Consider the following 17054-nt stretch of genomic DNA (forward strand, 5'->3'; position numbering starts at 1 on the left):
GAAGGTCTGTATACATCTTCTCTCCCTCTCATTGTAACATGCACACATTTGGAGATAAGTGTCAGAGGCATTGATTTTCCCTCCAGGACCACATCACTTCCTTCCTAATGATTGCCTGCCTGGCAGCTGATGAGAGCATTTTCCTTCTACATTTAAAGAAAAAAAGGTCTTATCCAAAGCCCACTGGAAATGGTGAAAGTCTTTTTTAAAGTACTGTGTCTTTGGGCCCATACCACAGACTCAGGTTTGCCTCCCAGCTTGCAAACTATCGATGCAACCCTGGCCTTAAGACTTTGAAGTACATACGAGGGAGTGAAGATATTTTTGTTGTTGTTGTTGCACAGAGGATGTTTCTGAAAATAACTATGAACTGCATTCCTCCTGTACCAAGGAGATTGGTAAGGGGATTTTGACTGGGATTTCTCATATTGTGCTCATGCAGTGTTGTGCATAAAGGATTTTTAGATCATTAACTTCCTGACTACATTGCAATTGAAATACTGAAGTGTATCTATGATTCTATAGCTGTACAAGTAAAATAACTCTGCTTCACTTACAGCTGTTTGCCAGGAGCTAATGTGACATGTAGATGATTGAGTAAAAGAAGCAGCACCAAAATCAAATATCTGAAAATCACCCATTTAATTGTCTTTCCAGGGACGATATCTGTGAACACGTTACGTACTCCATACACTGCACCAGGGGAAAGTGAAATCCTTGACTTGGATGACGACTTGTATCTTGGAGGCTTACCAGAAAATAAAGCAGGCCTGGTCTTCCCAACTGAAGTGTGGACGGCACTCCTCAATTATGGATACGTCGGCTGCATTCGAGATTTATTTATTGATGGCCAAAGCAAAGATATTCGACAGATGGCCGAAATTCAAAGCACAGCTGGAGTAAAACCCTCATGCTCAAGAGAAACTGCAAAGCCTTGCCTTAGCAACCCCTGTAAAAACAATGGTGTGTGCAGGGATGGGTGGAACAGATATGTGTGTGATTGCTCTGGCACGGGGTACCTTGGCAGATCGTGTGAAAGAGGTAGGTTCTGTGACATGACTGCACTTCTACTTTTACATGTTAAAAAAGAAAACACAGCCATAAAATAAATTAAATCCTGTACAATGATTAAAAATGGTAAACTATTGTTAACTCTCCTGAGGCAAAGAAAGCATCCTTGATTTCTCTCGATGTGAAATGGAGCCCTGCTCTAGACTCAAAGCAGTAATTCTGGAGGAAAGATCTTAGGGGAGACTCTAAGGTGCATGGAGAAGAATTAGGTGGCTATGACAGAGTCAGTACTGTTGAATATCTCCTAAAAAATGCCTCCTTTTGTGCCTCATCATACATTGCTGAGCTCTGAAAAGCTTTGTGAAAGCAATTTTAAATATTATTGCATTGCTATGATGCCTTGGAGTGGCTATCTGGAACAGAAGACAGCCAAACCTGACAGAATAAAGTGAGTACATGTTAAAGGTCTTCAATAAATACACCTTGGGCAGAGTTTAAGCCCCCCAGAGGCTACACCCAAGATGGACAATGGTCACAAGTTTTTCAGACAGATATAAGTTTTGTCCATTTACATATCAGGGGTTAATCCTCCAATTGCAGCTTCAGGTAATGAAGTTGTATCCCCCCAATTCACTTTTGTTTATACTTTTCAGGGCCAGAGGCTGGAGGGTGTCCTGGGGTTCCAGGCCTAGAGAAATTGTTTTGTCTGGCCAAAGTGTGAAGAGTAGTTTGTACTTTATATGAAGTTTAGAGTTATGGGCAAATGCAGCACAGAATTTGAAAAATATAAAGGCTAAAATCTTAAGGCATCAGCTAAATTGTCACATTCCAGTTCCAAAATGAGGTCTTGTTCTCTGTCTATTTATTTCAATATATTCATATATAATTAAATTTACTTTTGAATTTCACACTGTCACTTAAATCCATGGACAGAACTTCACCCATGAGTCAAAGCAGAAGAGTCAGTAGGAATTAATATTTTTTTACTTATCTCTTTTTTAAAATATCTAAGTACCCAAGGAAACTGTCTGAAGTTCCCTAAAAATCTGAGTATTCCTCTTAGCTAAGAAAGGTAATGGTGAAATTGACAAACTCCCTTTATTTATTTGAAAAGGTGGATGGTGTCAAGGAACGCAGATGTTGAGGTTAGTTAATAGACAGAAAACCCTGTAATTTATTTAAAATTGAAATGTGCTAATGAAAAAAATTTAATTTAAGGAGGTAAACAATAAAAATAAATGTATTTAATATTTTATATTTTTTTATTCTTATTGGAATAGAAAGTGTTTCAATGCCAGGAGTTGTATTTTTTCATCTCACAGTTGACACCGTATTTTCTTCAGATTTGTCTTCAACCTGAAATCTATACCTTAAGTTTATTGACTGAAAATGTAAGCTCTTTCCACCTAGTTGGATTAATTTTTCAAGTTTTTCAGATGGGACAAAAATGTTTCATCACAAATTGAGAAGTAAAGCCCTCAGTGAATGTTTTAAGTTGCACGTCAGTAGAGATGTGCATGCACGTGGTACGGCTACCTCCGTACAATACGCACATCCATATTGTCATCATCATTTGCAAGTAGATTCTCAGACTCTTCAGTGGGGTTTCTCTGTCTTCTCTTCTGGCTGTGGATGCCTTTGGCTCATGGCCAGCTGCGCTGAGCTCTCCCGGCTGCTGTTCCCGGCGGAGCGGGGCCGGCAGAGGGATCAGGGAGCTGCTGATGCATCCCCGCAGCCCTCGGTTAAACATGGCTGGTGTACCACCCTGTGGCCAAACGCTCCTATTACACAGGGGCTCCAGCCAAAAACGGGTTTGCATTTTATTTCCACGGAAAAGCCAGGAAACATGTGCCTCAGAGATATAAACACTCGCAGATCTGCAAAGAACTGAAAGCAGGCATCATCACAGCAATTCCCATACTCATATTGGACAGGTGGTGATGTCTTATAAAGAAACCTTTGCCTTTTATTTCCCATGCCTTATTTTCAAGCATTGTCTAGCTTAAGGCTTCATTTTCCCAGTGCATTCCCCTGGTGGGAATGGTGGTACTGGAGTGGTGGTGTTGGCTCCTCCACAAGAACATTTGGTTCTTGTCCAACAGAAATATGTGTGGCACTTGAGCGCTGTGAGATCATTTCCTGCTCTTGGGTTTCCCTTTCCAGAGGGAACTGCACTGAAAGGAGATGTCTTCTCAGTAATATTCATATCCCAAGTGGTCATGCATTAATAAGATTATAGCTTTTGGGATTCTGAAAGCATCGTGTTGGCATCCTAGTCCACAACGTTATTATAACTGCTACCCGTGTGTAGGAACTGATAAACTTTTGTGTTTGGTGATATAAGCAGCACATTTACAATTGTTCAAACTAATTTAAATAAAAGGGGCATGCACTAATTTCAACAAACAATACAGATTCACGAAGAAAATCAAGCTTTAGAATAAAATACTGGATATTAAACAATTAGAATATTTAACATTAAGTAATTAAGGTGTCTTAATTAAAAAAAAAGTGTGGAATTACTTTTTATTGCCACTTAATTTTATTTTTCATAATCACCTGAAACAGTAGTGCTAACATCCTTTAGTGTACGATACAGAACCTGAAATAATTTTAGCTCATTCCTGCACAAAACCCCTGGAACACCACTGTGGTCTATTTTAATTTGTGTATTCTTAAAATTATATGCACATATACACACATATATATTTATATCCACATCTATTTTATCCTGTTGCAAATTATGGTTGATTTTATTCTTGAATTTGAGTAAGGTTAAACATCAGAATGACCTGTAGATTGGCTTTAGTAGATGATGAAAACTCTAGCAGATGCACGGACAGATGTCACAGCAATGTAATTTGGTGTCCTCTCTTACTTTGTGGGTCACTGAGTGAGTGACTGCCTCTTGGCAAAGCCCTTTTACAGGTGCATTCTTTTGACTGGATAGCCAGGAACAACAGTAAAATCATCAAACAGGGATAAGGAAAAGTAAGCATGCAAACAAAGGTTTATGAAAGTGACATTTCTGAAGAGAAAATCTATTTAGAGTGTGTGTAGATGTCCATATTGTGCATGCACAGATGCCCTACATGCACATATACACATTAAATAAATGTAGCTCTCATTCCTTGTATTATACCTGCATACTTTAAAATTTTGATGATATGAAGAATCAGGTGTTCTAAATATTATACTAATACCATCACTGTCTTAAACTGATTGGTCTTGTGTGTTAAAGCTATGACAAACTTACAGTGTGACTCAGTCCTGAAATAATACCAGTGTAGGAATTAGTAGGAATCATTTCAGCTTTATCCAGTAAATAATCACATACAGAGAATTTTTTTCTATCAAATTGATGGAAATATTCCCTATAAATCTCCAAGGCTGCAGCTTTGTTGCTCTGGTGGACTGAAGAGGATGCCATGTAGAAAACACAAAACACCTGGGAAGAGAACAAATAGTTCAAATCTGACTCAGTAGCAGCCAATATATTTGAATGCTCACACAATTTCTAGGAGTAAAATCATATAAGGAGCATTTTCAGAGCACGATGTTGTTGCTCTACTTGTACTGGTAAATAAAACAGGATCAGAGAACAAACCTGAATATTTGGTTATTGATGATCCAGATTGCTCATGCATATCCTGGCATGACTCTGGACTGTATAGTCTGTCATTTCTGGGCAAAGTTTGTGTGGGATTTTAGTGACAGCAGACACAGAGGGTGATTTCATGCTTTAAAAATGGCTCTGTGGGATGCAATACAGTCCTCAAATTATTGCAGACACACTGAAACTGAAAAAGTGGGAAAAAATTAATAATTCTTTCTTTGAGACATTGAGGGGTCCAGAGGAAACACAGTCCTGTTTTATTTCTTAAATTATGTGCAATAGGCATTTAACTGGTACTCACCAAGAATCATGCTTTTAAAACAACTCCAACTTGACTCCAAATCTTATGAGAAAGAACCCTGAAATCCAAATGCCTAGTCCATACTTGCTTCAGTTTAATTTAAATAAGGTGTGAGTTGAAGAATGGCATCTATTCAGGAAATTCTACTTCACTCTAAAAATTTCCAGTTCAGCATTTCTGAGGGTAGGAGCAGATGCAGGAAAGTTTCCAGAAGAGTTGGTGCCTGTGTCTTGAGCAATTTAGTTAATTCCAGCTCAAGTGGAAATTAAGGTCCTGAATCTCCTCTCATGTCAGTACTGATCTGTGCATCCTTGCCTTTAGACACAGAGATAATTGAGGTGGTGTGTGTCTGTTTGTATGTAGAAAAGAAGAATATCTAGCCATGAAGATTTTAATAAGAAACAAATCGAAGAAAAAAAAAAATTAGAAGGTAACTGAACCCTTCAGTGGGGGTTGTTTTGGAGTTTGGGTCATTTGTGTTTTTTGGTTGGCTGGTTTTTACCACAGGAGGAGGAAAAGTTTGAATTATCAAGTTTATAAAACTGTCAAAGAATGAATGTATAAAATATTTTTATATGAATCTCTGTTCTATATAATGCTATATATTCCTTAATAACTCTATGCACTTATCTGCTGCCACCATAAAAAAAATTGTCAGTGATTGTTTTATAAGGATTTTCAGCTGTTTTTTCTTTTCAGCACTCTGATTCCAGCAGTGAAGTGGTTGTGAAGCTATTACTCTTTCCCTTCTTTCTTTAAATTAATATCACATCCTGAGCTAAACTTTTAGTGTATTACCTTTTGATCTAATAATTAAGAGAAAGCTGAACAAGAGAAAAAAGACTTTCTGCCAACACTTATGCGAGAATATTTAGCAGTATAGATTTCATGCAAAGATGAGACATCTTCTTGGAAAAAAAAAAAAACCTAGTGGCAAAAATTAATACCTATTTTTAGCTGAATTGTTCCTTCAAGGTTTTTGTAACTGGTGGCTCTTGTCATTCAGGTTACTTTCTTACTGGCAGACCTTGTAAATTAGCAATCCATTCCTGCAGTTTTGTGCTTGGTTCTGCTTTGTTTGTTATTTGGGTTTTTTGGGCCTTGGTTTTGTGTTTGTTTTTGGTTTCTTTGTTGTTTTCCATTTGCCTTTGCATTTTTGGTTTGTTTTGTTTCTGGCTTTGGTTTTGCTTGGGGGTTTTTTTTGGGTGTTTTTTGGTAGTTTGAAGAGGGTTTTGTGGGATTTTTTGGGTTGTTTTGTTTTTTTTTTTTCTTTTCCCTTTTTCCCTTCCCCAATATACTTTCATATTTAGAAAAGCCTGTGCCTTGGAAAGGGCATATTGACATATTAAAAGGAGCTAGTTGACATGAGGGGGCTTCCTCATTGCCCAGAGCTTTTAAGTTATTTGATCTTCTGTTCAGCATCTTTGGTCTGTTCTTGGAACATCTGTTCCCAAAATGCTGGCACAGTATGTCTTAGGAGGATTAAGTATCTAATCACAATTGGTCTGCTCACCATGGTGTTACTCACAGGCCATCTCCAATTAAAATAAGTCTCCAATTAAGATCCTTCTCTCCTTTTTCTGCAATTTTCAAAAAAAAACCAACTCAAATAATTAAAGGAAAGTTGGCAAAAAGTAGCAGTGCTGATTCTGACAGCTCTCTTTTTTGCATTATCCTAAGATAATTTGTTAGCAACAGAACTCTAGCACTGATGAATGTTGGGTTTGCTCTGTATATGAAAACCCTGAGTACTATTAATGGGGACTATTTTTATAGAAAATTCAAAATATCTTTTATTTTCTGCTATGTTAATATGGAACTTTAGGGTTTTCTCCTAGAATTCTTTACCTGAATTATGTTTACCTTGATAAAAAATCTTGGTTAAAAAATCTTCTCTGCATAAAAGATTTTTATGCAGAGACTAGACAGCTAGATATAGGAAGGAATGGAAAACCCTTCTTCATGACTTCCCCCAAAAAACTAATAACCATCAAGGAAACCCACAAAAACCCAACCCTCCCAAACTAACAAAGAAAAACCCCAAACTATCAAAAAGCAAATCACCTTCCACTGAAAAAACTCTTTGACTTGAAATCACTTTTCAAATTGTTGCAAGTATTTAATCTAGTTCACTGAACAATTTTAGATTTAAAATGTGGTGAAAACATGATTACCTGCATAGTCAGAAATCATCAAACCTGTAAATGCATTCTTATAACCTGTTACATCTAGGGACTTTCACAGCGGTCTCAGTAACCACTTTTTTTCCCCAACATCAGACTATTTTCTCCAAATTTGTATTGGGGGAATTTAAAATTCTTTACACAGGAGAAGGTTGCTGTGGATGCCCCACCTCTGGAAGTGTTTAAGGCCGGGTTGGATGGGGCTTAGAGCAACCTGGTCTAGTGGGAAGTGTACCTGCCCATGGCAGGGGACATGGGTGGAACTGGATGATCTTTAAGGTTCTCCCAACCCAAGACATTTTCTGATTGTTTTAGGCAAAATTTCATCTATCACTTTTGCCTCTCACAGAATTAGTAGAGCGTTTTGTCCCTCCATGGATCGTGTAGGCTGGAAGTCTTGAAGAGCTTATCTGCCCTTAGCAGCATACAAGATATGCTCTGGGAACCCCTTTGGCAAACACAGCTGTGATATTTACTTTATCATAGTATCAGTAGTATTAGTCACAATAAACTTTGAGATAAATGCCTCCATTACACCAAAGCAAATTGAAGCATAGAGAAGCTTCCCATAGGTGTTCTCTGCCCACAATGTTTGATTGTCCTGCCAAAAAGGACTTAACTAATACATTTCAGAAATGTTTCCTTTGCTTTCTAGGAACTGCAGTGCCTCTCTGTGAGCAGAAATGCTGTCTCATTGCTACCTTTCTCGTTACCAGCCTGGAAGCTGGAAAAAGAAAGCTTGTGACTGGTTGCTCTGGGGACTAACAGACTGTGACTGCTCTGTGCCGGAGCCTCTGGCCAGGAGGGTTTCCTGGAATGTCTGAAAGTGACAGTTCTTCACTTGTCTTGGGGGTTTTAAGACTTTACCCTCAATATGCCAATTCCATTCTCAATCCTCTTGCTGAGGCTTCATATAATCATTTTTGAGTTCATACCATGGATTTTGTAGTCATGGAACAACCTGTGCCCCATCCAAACAGTGCTGGGGACAGTCATGCGTTTCAGGAAGATATTTGCTCACTATATGACAATTGCAATCCATGGTTTGTAGCAATGTTAATGGTTTTATACATTAAGCATTCTAAGGAGAATGACAGTCAGGCATGGGCTTTTGTTATGTTGCTAAGATTAATTGAATATCTTTTGCTGATTTGACCTATTTTGAGCAGTACAGGCCTGGTCTTTCAAGCATTGCCTTACAGGTGATTTTACTGATCATGTTGAAGGTGCACATGTGACTGGCAGGGTCATTAAAGAACAATTTTGTTTGTTTAAAAAGCATCAGGATATGCCACTTAAAAGCAAAACAAATCAAAACAAACATTAACAAAAACACCAAACCTGACTTCCCTTGTGTCTCCCAGTAATAATAATGAAAAGTAATACGTAGTTATTTTGTTTCATGCTGACTGAATATACGTTTACCATCTTACCTTTAAGGAGTTTCAGTAGACAGAGCATAAATCTTTAACAACTGTTTTTTTCTTTTGTGTTTCCAGAGGCAACAATTTTAAGCTATGATGGAAGTATGTTTATGAAAATCCAGCTTCCTGTGGTGATGCACACAGAGGCCGAAGATGTTTCTTTAAGGTTCAGGTCCCAGAGAGCTTATGGCATTTTAATGGCCACGACTTCCAGGGAATCTGCAGATACCCTTCGGTTAGAGCTGGATGCAGGACGAGTTAAGCTAACGGTCAACCTAGGTAACAACCTCTTCCTCCAAGAAATTAACATTTTCTTTACATTTTTTTTCTTTTTGCTTGCAAACATTTATGAAACAGCCTGTTTTAACATTAAAAGTAAACTGAGATGATATATAAGCACACATCAATGTGGCATTTGCATATGTACACAAATACACGGCCATTGTTACAATTTATTTTTTATTTCTTTTGCGTTTTTGTATTCTTTATTTAGTCTTAACATTACCCGTCACAATATTTTTGTACTGTTGTGTATTCTAAAAAAAGAGGACAAGTTAATCAGTGGTAATTTTTGGTTAAATTGTTTTTTTTTGGTTGTGGAAGATTGGTCTCCCTCCACAAGTTCTTTGGAATGGTAATTTCACAATTTAAATCTGCAAGAAGAAACAACATATATATATATATATATATATATATAGGTCAGCTCAGTTTTATCTCCACCAATTAATTGATGACATGCAAATATTTCAAAGACTTTCTGGTTTTAACACTGAAAATGTTGCAGTTAGATATTCCCACTGATTGATTTCTTGGTCTCCTTTTTTTAGGTGTCAAATCTATATTAAATCCATCTCCTCTTTTTTAAACAATTCTGTAGTGGTATTTTTGTAGTATCGAACGATAACACAACCCTTCAATGCCCAAAGACTGCGGCCCTCAGCAAACAGCCTTGTGAACACAGGAGGCACAAGCCCTTTTACAGAAAGAAAAAAAAAAAAGAAAAATTGGTTTCCTTGTTTAAAATATGATGGACAAAATGTCAGGTTATGATTTTCTCTAGTTAAAAAAAAAATAGTAAGTAAAGAAATAAAAGTGCTTCTTCCATGCTTAAGTGGCATAAGTCCAAGTCAGGATCTGAAACAGAACAGGAGGAAAATGCCCATCCCATGAAATTATTCCCATTCAGGGAATAAAAAATATTCATTCCTATTTTTAAAGGGAATGAAGTGGGTTTTTTTGCTTTAGTCACAGATTTAGAAAGCACCGGTGGGGAGTGAGGGGTAAGAAAAAACCACCTGATCCTCCACTTCATCCAAAGGTCGCTCACAGAAACGCTGCCCTGGTGTTTAGGGGTGAGGAGGGAGGAGGAGGAGCAAAGGGTGTTGTGATGACCCTTCCCTGCCTGTCCCCTCCTGCAGGGAGGCCAGGGTGGGAGGCTCTGAGTGCTTTCTGTAAAGGGGGTGTGCAGGTGCTGCTCCTTGGCTGTTTGCAACCACTTTTCTGATGCGGTTGACGACACATGACAAACTCAGCTATATGGAAACAAAATCTAGGTTTGATGGTATACATGTTCCTCAAAGGTGTAAACCAGGAGTAGCCATACAAACCAAGTAGTATGGTGTAGGGTTTGGGGTTTGGTTTTCTTTTTGGTTTTTTTTTTTTTGTTTTTTTTTTTTAATAATTAATGGATGTAGGTAGCCCAGGAGAGGATCATGCACAAATCAGGTTAATCACTTCATGTACAAAACACCAAATACCACCCTCTGCCTACTTCTATAGTTCATGAAAGTCAAGAAAAAGTAAATAAACCCATGCCCTAATAATATTGTTTCTTTCTCCAATACCCCCTTTTTTTTTCCTTTCTCTTTGTTATTTATTTTTTTTTTTTTAGTCAGGCAAGAAAATAATCTTAAAATAGAAAAGGATTCTCTTCCTTCTCTAATGAGTGTTTATAAATATGTGATTTTTTTTCTCTGTATTGATATAACTTTCAAGTAGTCACTGTCCATATCTAAAATCTAGAGGTTAAGGACGTATAAACCCACAACCCCTTATTTCTGGGCCTGGGTGATGAGCTCTGTGTGCCAATCCTTAGCTTGTGAAGATGAGCCTTTGAGGTTATACTATCCACAAGTTGTCCAAGGTGTCTGATTGTGGCCTGGCCTGCTCTATGACCCATTGTGACGGAGCACTTTCTAATTGCACTGAGACAAATTACCTGTTCTTTCACAGATGGGGAGAAAGTTGCAGGCTGCCTCAGTTAAGCATCTTTGACTTTTAATCCTGACTTTTCACTTAGATTTGTCACCATGTAGCTTTGTTTGAAATTGGCCATTTTTACCCTATTTGTCGTTTCTATTGGTAAAGATTTCTCGCAGTATATCTGGGTTATAACACCATGTAAAGACTGATGATATGGAGTGGCCATATTTGCATGTGTCTGTCCCCGGAAGGGTGGACTGTGATTTTATTGGATGTCTGCAGCTATTACCTTGAAGGATAAATTTTCATTTTTCATCTATTCTTCCCCATCTAGACTGTATCAGGATTAACTGTAATTCCAGTAAGTGCCTATTCAAACTTTTTAAAATGTTATTCCACCATTGTAAAATATGCAAACTAGAATGACAAAGATTGTGGACAGCTTGCAAGCATTTGATGATTTATTAATGAAATGTGATGATTAATTATCATTGTGTAAAAAGTCATCATATACTTTAGCACTTGTTTTTTGTCCTTCCCATAGGACATAACATTAACTAGAATATTAAAAAGGAAGCATTCTACAGGTTGTAAACAAGCCTAGAGGAAATGGAGCCTGTAGCACTGTGTTATTCTGAATAGGATATTTTATATTTACAGTCGCCATAGAATTTTTGAACCAGCATTTCTGATAAGCTGTTACACTTTTTCCCCATGCCTTCCTCCTAATTTTCCTGACATTTTGCCTTCAACTTGTCATTAGATTGTTGGAACATAATAGTTTTTACTACAAAAATTTCTATTTTACAATCCCCCTAGACAATTACCTGTATTTACCAGCTGGTTATAGCACAATTTGGTTTTGCTAAATCTTTGATTTATGGAAATGTTATACATTGCAATAAGGGCAATATTAAGTCTGAGTATTTCTATGATGATTTTTTACACTCTAATTATGTTAAAAATCCTTGAATTGAACAATTTTTCTCTGTGATATGCATGTTTATGAAACAGAGGGAAACATTTGCCAGATGAATGGACTAAATTTTAACTTCTCTGATATTATTTGGATTAAGAGGCTATATTCTGAAAGGAGAAAAAGGACTGTGATTTTATTTTGAGTCTATGGAATTCCTGAATGGTGTCAACAAAATTATTGATAGTAAGTATGGTAGATTTGAGTTTTGGGTTGTTTTTCTCTTTCTCTTCCTAACAGGTTTTGCAGGCCAGAGGACTGGCTTTGTGAAAATAGAAAAAAAAATACTAAACAACAAACTGCACAGGTTTAATTTGTAGTTGTAGAGTTAAAATATATTAACATAACATTCCTTAATAGTTTTATAACCCATAAAGAAAAACAAGGATCTGAACTTATTCTGAATGTGTCATTTGTTAATAGACTTTTCAATTAATAATTTTTACAAGACAAAAATACAGCATTGGTATTAAAAAGCAGAAAAATTTCCTGAGGCAAGTGTTTAATTTAACCTGTTCTTAAATTCAGAGAGACTTCAATACAATAAAGGAAATGCTTGTAATCACCAAGGCATAAAGATATTGTCCTCATATTAAAAAGGAAATAATAAGAAAGTAAAAAATTCTCACTTGTTAAAATATATAAAATCATGAAAAATCTCAGAAGCATTTTCTTCTGCCACAGAACACTATTGTTTTCTACTAATGAAATCTCAATTAGAAAAAAAAGAAGTGTAAGATAAGCAGCTTTTTGGGCAGAACTGTAATGACAGTGTCTGCCTTTGTTAAATACCTTTTTTTTCCTAGTAAAAGCAATATTGGTTTTTTTTCTTAACTTTCTTAATAAAATCAGAAAATTCATCTGAAAATAGAGTTACTAACATAAGGAAACCACCCAGAAATGAAGCCACAATATATCTGGTATTTTCATTTTTTAATCTCTTTTGGATTAAATGATGTGTCAAAGATAAATTTAAATGGTTTCTAGGTTTCATTTTTTGAGCAAGGTTTGGATCAAAAGAGAATCTGCAAACACAAATAAGCCTCCAATTAGAGGATTGCAAAGAGGAGCAATGTATCTACTGGATTGGATTAACACTTATAAGTTCTCGGTCTCATTCAGAAGCAACATAACCTCTCCACATAATATCCTTGGTATAAAATACTCATAAGTTATTTTTCTTTACAGTTTGTTTATAGTGGTTTGGTTGTTAGAAATGAACTTGGGTGATTAGTTCCATCTCCCTGTGGTGCTTGTGTGTACTCAGCAGGGTTTTGTGAGCTTTCAGTATGGTAAGTACTACAATGCTTTCTTGTCTGCACTGGAATTTTTCAGCAACCAGATGTTTCGTGAGCAATTTCTAGATCCTAATTTCTAGATTATGGAGAATTATTGCTCTAAGCAGTCCTTAAAAATGCTTATTAGAAAATATAATGGGGTTTAGTGGGACACAATTTGTTTCAAAGCTACAGCATCCAGAATTGGAGTATTGAGTTGCTAAACACTGTGATAGTTGAGTGCTTCTCTTCTTTCTGCTGAGAGCTGGATATATATCAATCCGGATTTTAGGTTAATAGTAAATCTGGTTTTCATGTTTGAAAAAACATTTTTTTTCCATTTCCTATTTCTGTTACTTAGAAATTAGTCCTGATACTATAACCTCAGTGTTGGGACTGAGAGTTCTATGTCATAACTAGCCTAGTAACAGAGGTAAGGTCAGGATGAAGGTATCTGGTTTGAATTTGGAGAGACAATTTAAAAAAAAAATCCAAAAACTTAAGCTGAACATCAACAAGCTTGAGAGAAGAAAAAAGAAAATGTGAATGTGAGCACCTTCTCCTGCTGTGAACTCTAAACCCAGGGAATAAAATACTGCACCTCTTCCTCCTCTCACTTTCTCCTGAAGCCTGTCTTCTGCTCACTGCAGATCAAATGAATAAGTGTTGGCTGACAGAGCTAAGATTATGGCAGCAACTTTTTCTACACATGGTCATGCCTTCACCTTTAGCTGAAGGCATGTCTTCAGAACAGATGGCATTTTGGAGTCTTCCTTGTTTGGAGGACAGAATGTTTTAAAAAATTTAAAATGTTCATCAGATATCAGATCACTACTGAACTTGTGTTTCATCAACAATATGTGACATGCTAAATATTTTGTGCTGGGTTAGATGATTGGTATGCCCATAAAATCATACGTCACTAGAAATTCTGCCTCATGTCAATCAGAAAATACCACTGCTGAAATGTTTGGTTTGTACATCCTTAAACAACTTCATTGTGTTCTTCAGGGCTACAAGTTTGTGAAATTAAATTGTCTGTTAGGCAGTGAATTAAATGGCCCTTTCAAATTGCAGGTACATGTAGGTCAGTGCTGGGGCTGACACCAGGAGAAAGGGAACAACTTATTTGGTGAACTGAAATAGCTGCTGTGGTTTCCATATTAGTGCTCATAGGGGTGAGGACCTCATTTAAAAATGAGACTGCAGTGAACTCTGTTGTTTTAAATAAAATGAATGTAACAGCATTTTTGACATTAATCGTTCTGTAAAAAATAAGTAAATAGCTGTAGAGGTCTTTGACATTATAAAAAGAATTGATAAACTGATCCTTAAAAACTGCATAAGAATAAATTTTATATATATATATATATATATATATATATATAAACCCCAAAATATTTCTTCTTTTCAATGAAGGAAGTAATTCTTACCCTTTAATTGCAAACTATCAAGCATAAATTATAAATAGCTTTGAATCCTGTTAAACTGAATGGGATTTTTCCCTAGTATTTCTTAGAGACAGAACTTCATCCCAATAAATTTTCCATTGCATTTCAGTAACAGTTTCTGAATGACTTTTGAACTAAAAGAGATGTGCTAAAATTTCATATTTTTCACTGCTGTAACCTTAAAGGCTAGGATCTTGACTTAAATTAATTCCTTTTTTTTTTTTTCAGTTTTAATGATTCAAAAATATTAGTATCTGGAAAAATCCAGGTAGCTATAAAGGCTGCTGGTTTTAATATTCTATATGTTTTTGTCACAAATGTGTGCAGTCTTACACATTATTTCATCTTTTGGGCTGTGAGTGCTTCATTATTATTATTTTATTGCTATCATTTCTGGAAACAAATTTTCTATATTTTTATATGAGTTAGCCAAGTAGGACTGTAGGTTTTTTTTAATTAACTGATACATTATACCACTAATAATGTTAATTAGTAAATAGCTGGCTCTCATTTCCCAGTCTGATACTTTTGTTCAGTATGAAAAAATAGAGGACACGTTTTTGAATGGTTCTGTGAAGGATTGCTCAGCTTGTGGCACACAGTGCAGGGGAGATTTAGGTCAGTTTTCCAGTACACAGGTTTGCTTCTGTAGGCAATAACTCACAGAGCAGTGGCACTGAATTCAGTTATACTCAAATGCAGGACTGTCAGGAGAAATGATTATGAATTGCAGGATGTCAGGGAGCAGAGTCCTGTGGTAGTAAATGTATACACAATTCCCCAGGGAATGAGCGAACCAGGTTTGCAAGCTTGTTGTCTACCTCTGTAAATTAGGAAGAGTTTCCTGGGCTTGGAAAGTTGTATGTTTGTTCTTCCAGCAAAGTGCCCCTTCAGTGGTTGTATTTACATGCACCCATTGTTCTTGTGTCTATCTAGTTATTCATCCATTCTCCATATAATTTACTGTTCCTCTCATTTTGTTTTCTCATGCCATTTCAGTTCTCTGATCTTCTCTGTAGCCTTTAATCTTTTTTCCTTGTTTTGTATGCTCATCCTTTTAAAATTTCCTGTTCTGCAGATGTGCACATTACAGATGATAAAGTTATTTTATTTGGAAATATCTGTTACTGAAGCATTTCTTTCTTGTCAAAGTATCCTACAAATCCAGGGTATGACAAGGAGCTTTGTAAGATTATTGGTAAATAAGAAGAGAATTGTATCTATTAAAGAACCAGCAATGGTGTTCAATTACATTGTATTTTCAATGTGCACATGAATTTTAAGCAGCAGAAAATCTTACATGAAGACTGTACATTGTTTTGAACTACTGCCTGTAAAACTGCATTTTATTACAAAATCTTTCAATAAAAAAAAAATCTTGTTTATTGCACATCTTCAGCTGTGCTCTTAGGGATATTCCTAAATCTCCTGTGATAAGCAAATCATTATTACATTTCCATGTATTAACTTCCTACTATGGTAAAAAGAATTATTGGAATATATTACTTGCTCTTATTTTTGCTGTTGTTGGCAGTAGAAAATCATTAAAACGATTCCATTTTGTAGCTCCACCCAAAATTTAAGATTTTGTACTTGGCCTGTTTTCTTGCAGAGTGCTTTTGGATTGCATGAGTTTTGATCTTTCCCTCATTAAGTGTGGCTGACAGCCTGGCAAAAATATGTAAAAGAGTTTTACCATAGAGGACATGCAGCAAATCAGCAGGGTACTTTCTCTGCAAGTTCAGTCAGGAACTTTCCTCTATTTGCAGCACAAAGTTTGAAATAATTATAAATAATTCTTTTAAAACTCTGCCTATACTTTGCAGATTTAGAATAGGAAGTCACTGGATTCCTACTCATTCAGCAATAACAGTTTAAAGGCCCCTTTTCATATAATTTCCTGAAAAACAGAATCTGCTGCTAGGCAACACATCTGAAAACATACCTGGTCCTATTCAGTCAAATTCTGATTGCAATCTCCTAGTTGCTAATAGATAGCATGGCAAAAATGGGGAAAACTGCTGCTTTACTCAGAGACTCTCACTGCAGTCCTCAGTCCAGAAGCTGGGCTGAGACCAGCCTGTCTTGTTCCAGTCTCTGTGTTTGGAACAAAGGTTGAAAGCATCTCAGCTTGGGAAGAAAGCTCAGGTTTGGAAGGAAAAGAGCTTGCCTGTGTGTGCTGAAGTCATTAAGGGATAGCAAATAATTTATTCTGTACAGCCACAGCAGCCAGTTATGAGAGATGCCTCTAATTTCTTTCTCTGTTAAATGCAGGGTGGAAAGAAGTGGTGCTGCACAGGTTGTACCCTGTGAGCCCAACACATTAATTGGCTCACTGGGGCAGTGACTGCAAAGCCATTCACCTCTTCCTGCTGTCTGCTTGCCCACCTGCTCTGGAGAAAAGTAGTGGCTGTTTCTTGAATGGTAGGAGACTAAAGTGAACCAGCAGGGCCACTTCTGGTCATTTTTCAAAAGATTGCATACCATTCTTTGGTTTTTGTGTTGCAGAATATCTCTAAAAACCCCTGTCATTTGCTTAAAAAGGTGTTCTTCTAATTGTCTTCATGTCTGCTGCTCCTGCTCTTACATGGTCCATTGCTTTTCTGCCAGCAC

General features: G+C 36.6%; 1 protein-coding gene across 18 annotated transcripts in view; it reads left to right on the forward strand.

Moving 5' to 3' along the window:
• NRXN1 (neurexin 1) overlaps positions 1 to 17054 on the forward strand; it is a 678763-nt gene that overhangs the window by 281650 nt on the left and 380059 nt on the right. For 9 of the 18 annotated variants that reach the window (XM_066546261.1, XM_066546262.1, XM_066546271.1 and 6 more), the window contains 3 exons: positions 658 to 1041; positions 8611 to 8814; positions 11072 to 11098. In XM_066546261.1, the coding sequence (XP_066402358.1) occupies positions 658 to 1041; positions 8611 to 8814; positions 11072 to 11098 (615 nt within the window). The remainder of the gene's footprint in view (positions 1 to 657; positions 1042 to 8610; positions 8815 to 11071; positions 11099 to 17054) is intronic. The other 9 variants (XM_066546266.1, XM_066546273.1, XM_066546269.1 and 6 more) reach the window with 1 other exon arrangement.

The sequence above is a fragment of the Molothrus aeneus genome, chromosome 3 (genome assembly GCF_037042795.1).
Source record: "Molothrus aeneus isolate 106 chromosome 3, BPBGC_Maene_1.0, whole genome shotgun sequence".
In the NCBI taxonomy this organism is placed as follows: domain Eukaryota; kingdom Metazoa; phylum Chordata; class Aves; order Passeriformes; family Icteridae; genus Molothrus; species Molothrus aeneus.